This window comes from Lipotes vexillifer, unplaced genomic scaffold (assembly GCF_000442215.2).
Source record: "Lipotes vexillifer unplaced genomic scaffold, Lipotes_vexillifer_v1.1 scaffold791, whole genome shotgun sequence".
Classification (NCBI taxonomy): Eukaryota; Metazoa; Chordata; class Mammalia; order Artiodactyla; family Lipotidae; genus Lipotes; species Lipotes vexillifer.
In genome coordinates this window covers 885,318-892,565 of record NW_006793445.1, presented here as the reverse complement: position 1 = coordinate 892,565, position 7,248 = coordinate 885,318, and the positions used below count along the sequence as shown (strand labels likewise).

Below are 7,248 nucleotides of genomic sequence, written 5' to 3'. Positions count from 1 at the left end.
AATGCCTCCACCACGTCACACAGTTACCACTCCTCTTGGGTGGTAAGAACCTTCGAGGTCTGCCCTCTTTAACGACATTCACGTTTAGAATAGGGTGTTGATAACTGTAGTCACCACGCTGAACAGTGGAGCCTGGAACCTCCTCATCTGTAACTGTAACGGGAGGTCTGTATCCTTGGGGCACCATCTCCCCATCTCCCACGACAACCCCCTGCCTGCAGCCCTTGGTAACGACCATCCTACTCTTTCTCTGAGTTTGGTTTTTCTAGATTCCGCATATAAGTGAGATCACACAGTGTTTGTCTTTCTGTGTCTGACTTATTTCGCTCAGCCTAACGCCCTCAGGGTCCATCCATGTTGCTGCAGATGGCAGGATTTCATTGCTTTTTACGTCTGAGTAATATTCCATCGTGTGTATGGACATCTTCATCCATTCATCCGTCGATGGACACTTAGGTTGCTTCCATATCTTGGCTACTGTAAATAATGCTGCAGTTAACATAGGGGTACTTATATCTTTATGAATTAGTGTTTTTGTTTTCTTCAGAAAAATGCCCAGAAGTGGAATTACCGGATCACGTGGTAGTTCTGTTTGTAGTTTTCTGAGGACCCTCCACACCGTTCTGCACAGCGGCTGCACCAGTTCACGTTCCCGCCAACAGTGCGTGAGGGCTCCCTCTTCCCCGTGTCCTCGCCAGCACTTGCATCTCTTGTCTATTTGATGAGGCTGTTCTGGCAGGTGTGAGGGGGTGTCTCCCCGAGGTCTGGTTTGCATCCCTGACATCCCTGGTGTTGAGCACCCTCCGGCCATTCTCATGCTACGTCCTGGCTGAGCCACAGCTGGTCCCTCCCACAGCATCCTGGGTGAACCTTGCCTTCTGTCTTCGGAGTGTTCTGTCCACGCCTTTGGCCCGGGGTTACAGGAAAGGCAGCTGATGGGGCCCCAGGCCCGCGGCTTATCCTGGGAGCCCCGTGAGGGCAGGGACCGCCCCCGGCCCCGCCGCCTGCTCAGCACTCACCTGGATCCAGCACCCAGGGGAAAGTTGCTCAGGAGAGGCGGGTGTGTCCTGAGGTCCCCGAGGGCCCCGGGATGCCCCCTCAGATGGATTCTGGCTCTGCGCCCCAGCTCACAGGTGAGGCTGTCTGCCCAAGGCTGTGGGTTTCTTCACAGCATCCTTTTCAAGTCTCTTTTTCTTTGCTGCCCCCGTGCTCCGCCATGTGGGACAGTCTAGTGCACGAAACAGCACGGCCAGGCCTGGCGGGCGGCTCCCGCTACCTTCCAAGAGCCATGTCTCCACCTCTCCCAGGGCCCCCTCCTCTCTCCCGAGGGCGGGCTTCCCCGGCGCCTGGGTTCTCAGAACCCGACCTGCACACCCTCCCAGCTCTCCTGTTTCTCGCCTCCCCTTTCAGGGCTGACTTTCTGGAACAGTTGCTAAGAGGATGTGTTCAGTATCCGGGGATAACAGAATCCGGGTGTGACCGGGTGGTCCGGGTGTGACCTTGGGCAAGTTACTGGACCTCTCTCTGCCTTATTCTGTAAAACCGGGTAGAAACAGTGCCAGCCTCCTAAATCCTTGTGAAGATTTAATCAGTTCACATCATGGAGAGGACTTAGGAGGGTCCCCGAAACATAGTAAGTGCTCAATAGTGTTGGATGGGATCGTTATGACTGTTATACTTTATGCCACATTCAGTGATTTTTATAGCGAGATGGCACCATGTGTGCCATAATTTAAGGAGAGAGTAAAGGTCCGATATAGATCGAGAGGGAGGGAGGGACTGGCTCACGGGATCATGGAGGCCGGCAAGTCTGCAGTCTGCAGCATGGCCGCAGGCTGGGGACCCGGGAAGAGCTGAGTCTGGACAGTCTGGAGGCAGAATTCCCTCTCCCTCGGGGACCTCAATCTTTTCCTCTTCGACTGATTGGACGAGGCCCACCCACACTGGAGAGGGTGATCTGCTGGTCTGCATATTCATCATGGCTACAAAACACCCTCACAATGACATCCAGACAGTTTGAGCCAACATCTGGGCACCGAGGCCAGCAGACGCAGCCCTGAAACAGCACTGGAGCTGGCGGCTTGGTCCCAGAAATGCGCCAGCGAGAGGTGCTTCAGGGGACGAAGCTGACAGTCAGTGGGAGCAGCTGACTGACAAAGGGAGCAGGAGCCAGTGAGAGCAGCACGGCCAGAGGTTTGCGTTTCCCGTTTTTTGCTTTTGGTTTTAAGATGGGCTTGACCCCGGCAGCAGTTCTCAAAGTGTGGACCAGCGTCACCGGGGTTCCTGTGAGAAGGGCATGTTCCTGGGTCCCCCAGACCTACTGGATGGGGAACTCTGGGGGGAGGGTGCTGGCCTTCCGGGGTTAACGAGCTCTCGGGGGAACCCAGTCACCTCAAGTTGGAGCACCACTTGCGTACACTTTTGTGCCTGAAGCGGGGGAAGGCGGGACCAGGAGGGCGGGGTGGTACCTGGGAGAGAGGAGGCCCCGCCCAGGTGGCCGTGGAGGCCTGAGGGCACGTGGCCTGGGGCCAGTTGTGCTCCAGGACAAGTGTGGCTGTTTTTGCCCTTGGACCAGTGGGAAGGCGGACGTGCCCCCTGCACTTTGGGGAGGGCTGGGCCAGCGTTTCTGGACACTCCGCCAGGTGACTGGCCTTCCCTGAAGTTGGAGGCGGGAGGTCGTGATGGGGGCAGGCTGGCCTGGTGCGGGTACAGCGGGGTTTGCTTCAGCTGCAGGAGCCCAGGCCGTGTGTCCACAGGGAGAGGCTCACACCTTTCCTGACCCCCATGCTCTTCGCTGGGCTCTACTCTGAACGGCACAAAACTGCTGACATTCAGTGGGTTTTGATGTTAAAAAAGAAAAATCATCAGTTTCTTAGCTTTACTCCACACTTTCCATGTGTGGTTATTGTACCTTCATTTCACGTTGCAATTATGTGTTTCCAGATCTTTCTTGCCCCCAGACCCTTGAGCTCTGAGGGCAAACGCTAGGCCACCTTCACCTTTTTACCTGCACCCCTGCTCCCGGCCATCGGTGCCGACGGTTAGTGGGCACACACTGTGCTGACACGAGCTGCCCACTTGAATCCCCAAAACCACTTAGGAAAACGGGCACTTCCTCCTGAGACACTCCCTCTGTGATGCCAGCCTCTAAGGGAAGGCCAGCCCCTCGGTGAGGAGAGGCCAGTGAGGGTCCAGAGCACACACGTGGTCCACGCACATCCCTGGGAAGTGCTGCCATGGCCGGGCACACTCACGACTGGCATCTGCAGGATGCCGGGGCGCAGAACGCACTGGGTGGCTTCGTGCCAACCGTGGCGAGGTCACAGGGCCGGAGTCTGGGCGCGCGCTTCCCTCCTGCGCCTCGCGTCCTCGGGGCAGGCGGCGCAGGGGGAGCGGCCGGTCCACCCCTCCACCCGCGGACCCACCGACCTACTCACCATGGGCGGCGCGGGGAGGGCGCGCTCGGCTGCTGCGGCCTCTGCACCTGCCTGGGGGCGGCCGGAGGTAACGGCGGGCAGGTTCCTGTGCTCGCGCCCGCAGCTTCCCCCGTCTCTCCGGGTAGGGCGCAGAGTCGCGCGGCTGGAGGGGTGGGCCGGGCCGCGCCTCTGCGCCCGCGGGGAGGGGAGGGGTGCGCTGCGGGCTGAGGTCGCGGCGGGGTGCGCCCGCCCGCCCGCGGGGCTCCCAGGTGGCCTTGGGGGTGCGCGCGCGGGACTGCCCGGGGTCCGTGGGTGCGTGCACGGGGCTCCCGTGTGACCGCGGGGGGGGGGGGCCCTTGCCGAGCGCCCTGGTCACCGCGGGGGTGCACTCGCGGGGCTCCCAGGTGACCGCGGGGAGACGCGGGGCGCGCACCGCTTCCGCTTCCGCCGAGCAGCTCCCCGCACCCCGCGCAGGGCGCGCCTCCTTGGCGAGGCTCGGGGACCAATCCCGGGAAGGCAGCGCTGCCGGCCCCCTCCCCACCGCCTACCCCGCCCATAAAGCACCTCTGTTGCAGAGGAAAGCAGGGCTGCGGGACCCTTCTGCTCGGTCTCAGGATGAGGTTCTGGCTGAGAAATGACGAGATGGCCCTGGAGGAAATGGTGCAGAGATTGAATGCGGTTTCCAAGCGCACTGGTAGGCGGAGCCGCTGGCCCTGAAGCCCGTCTTGAGCTTGACATCATGTGCTGAGTCCAGGGAGATGCGGCTGGTTTTTCTGTAACAGCCTGCGTTTCTTTTTCCAAGCAGAGGTAACAGGACAGCAGAAGGACGGCTTTGGTCTGGCAGCTGATCGGCTCCGTGGCCGGTCAGCCTGATTTTATTACGCCTAGGAAGGGGGACAGAATTGCAGATTGGTGATGGGCTTTCTGGGAGACCCCAGGTTTGTACGTGGAGCCGTGGTCTGAAATCTGCTCATTCAACCCGCATTTCGGCTTCATGGCTACAGTCGCAATGGAGAAAGTGTACGTGTTTGTGGCCTGAAAATAACGTGAGCCCGGGCGTTTCGAGCTGGTGTAGGGCTGGTGGAGCGTCAGAGGCTCATCTTGAGGAGGGGGAATCTGGTCAGTCACATAGTTCTTCTCACCACCAAATATGACTCGAACCTAAGACAGACGTTGGAACGCGGTGTGGGTGTGGAGTGGGGCACAGCTTGACTGGATGCTCGTTTTCTGCCCTGAGTAAAGGATGAGTCAAAATTAGCTTTGAGGACAAGTTCCCAGGGGGTTCGTTTGGATTCAGGAGAGCCCTGTGCAGGCCGCGCTGGGCACTGCTTTCAGGCGGTCACTTCTGAGCCTTCCTGCTGCGTGTGCAGGGGCACATCGGCCTGGGCTCATTTTCCTTGAAATGAGTCGGAAATAAGCGGGTATTATTAACAGTGAGGCGCCTGACGTTGCCCTGCGTTGTTATAGACTGTGGCCTCATTGTCTGAATAATGCTTTCCTGAGAGATTAGGTTACTTGGTTTGGGGCATGGTATCCCCCCACCCCTCTCTTATAAGCGCGGGACCCCACAGATTTGGAGAGCAAAGCAATGACTAAGTCGGTGTAAACACACTGTATGTGATGGTCTAACTGAGACTTTGGGAGACATTGTTTTTAATGGTGATTTTTGTGATTAAAGCTACTGGATTTATTGTAAATGGGTCAAAAGCAAATAAAGCCATTTTGTGGCCATGTGGCCCCTTATTCTTAGGAAGGGACCCCTTTTTCTGACACGCAAGTCACGTTTCGCTGGGTACAGGGTGCGGCGTGCAGCTGAGGTGAAGGGCACGGGACTGGGTTCCGGGTGCCCTCTGCACTGGGCTGGAGCTGGGATTACAGAGCCAGCGGGAACTGTTCCCAAGAGTGATGTCATCCCTGCGTTTCAGGGATGCAGGCTTCTTGGTGAGCTCGGGAGACGCATGTGCACTTTGAATTGTGAAAAGGCCTCCTGCCCAGAGCGGGGAGGTGCTGACCGCCCCCCGAGTCGTGCTGCGAGCCGGGCCCCGGGGGACCATCGCCTCGCTCTAAACAGCAGCTCTCTAGGTGTGTCCTTTGACACACCTGTGCTCCCGGCTCCAGTCTCACCAAGGCTTTTCAAAATCCAGGTCAGCAGACGCTGGCCTTAGGAATACCCCATCGGGCTTGGTTAGCGGAGACCTGCTTCCCTCCCAGTAACGCCGCCTCTTCCTTCAGCACAAACCCACTTTTCACTCCTGCAACAGGGAGGTGCCACCGGACGGAGGCTGTGAGACACGGCGCCGGGCGTGTGTCGTGCGGTGTCGACACAGTGTCCCCCGCCGAGCGTGGGCGGGTTACACGTGCTCTTGTGGGAACGGGGATATAGGTCACTGTAAACCCCCCGCCAGCTCAGGTCTGTATCCCCAGCACTTCCTTGGAGGAAGCCCCGTCCGTAGTAGAACGGCTCTGTCTGGAGGCCACAGAGGTCACCTGGATGCTGCTGTCGCGATTCAGGGGAGGGGGTTCGGAGCTGAGGCTCGGGTGCCCTGAGCCCTCCCGGGGCTGGGTGGCAGTTTCCCTGCGCAGAGCTGGACCCTCCGAGGCCCTACCCCGGGCCGGCAGCGTTTTCTCTCGCCTGCTGGGCGGACGTGCCGCTGCCTGATTTTAGCTTCAGGGTTATCGTGGCCCCGTGTCCTCCAGGACGGTCATCATCCGGTTAGTCCGCCTATGAGGGAGGCTGACGCTTGCTGCCCGTGTGGCCTGTGAGGCTGTTGACCTTGAGAATTTAAATTCTCTGGACTCTCGAACTCAATCTTTAGTCACAGGGCCAGGACCCCCTTCCATGTGGTTGGGCTCCTTTTCCTGCATTTTCATTGTTTTGGTTTTCTCCCTAGATTTGCGGTAAGTGGAGACAAAGTACGAAGCATTTCAGGGAGGAATGCTAATGGATCGAGTCCTTGTAAGCATTTGCCCATGCAGGAGAACAGTGGTTTGAACCGGAGCAACTGGATCTTCTGGAGGGAATCATCTCAGATTCCGGGGCCACCCCTAGAGTTTCTGATTCAGGAAGTCAGGGGCCTGAGAATTTGCATTTTAAGTTCTCAGGTGATGCTGAAGTTACTGGTCTAGGAAGCAAAACTGGAGAAACACTTAGTAGAAAAGTCTTTAAATCTAGTGCCACCTTCTCCACTGATTGACCTTGAGCAAAGTGCCAGCTCCTGTCATGGGTGGATGGACGGACAGACGGATGGATAAGGATGGATGGGTGGGTGGGTGGACGGACGGATGGGTGGACCCATGGACGAGGTTGCACACAAGACAGTAAAGATAGAAGCTCTATCACATTTCAGAGTTTTCATGTCTCCTGATGAGGGCTAACAACTCCTAGCTCTTTGCATGTTGAAGGAACAAATCATTGGTTTGCATCAGGACGTAAGCAGTGAGGCTGTTCAGCCCCGGGACCCTTACTCTTTATCCAGACGTCTTCCTTTCTGCCCTTTCGGTCCCATCATCTCATCTTTTACACCACCTTTAACCACAATGCAAGAAGCTAAATCCAACTGCTGTCCCAGCTGCTAACTTGGCCTGTTGGGGGCAGGGATGCTGTCCCAGCACCATCATTCTAGCAGCACCTGAGTACATGGTGTTCACATGTCTGACCTGTTCCCTTTAAGGACCCAGGCGTCCCACAGCCGTGTCCTCTGAAAGCCGTGATCAGTTGCAAGAAGTGAGGCTTTGTAGGGTTCCTATCGCTGAGCTCCCTAGAGAGCCCCGACAGAGGGAAGCGGATGTAGCTTTGTGCCAGGCCTGACCTGAGCCGTCTCTTTGTAGGGAA

The 7,248-nt window shown here is 57.8% G+C and overlaps 1 protein-coding gene across 1 annotated transcript in view; it reads left to right on the top strand.

The window, feature by feature from the left end:
- Nucleotides 1–4,031: 4,031 nt before the first annotated feature.
- MCF2L (MCF.2 cell line derived transforming sequence like) overlaps nt 4,032–7,248 on the top strand; it is an 87,433-nt gene continuing 84,216 nt past the window's right edge. Inside the window, exon 1 of the mRNA XM_007466364.1 lies at nt 4,032–4,110. Coding sequence (XP_007466426.1) covers nt 4,032–4,110 — 79 coding nt within the window. The remainder of the gene's footprint in view (nt 4,111–7,248) is intronic.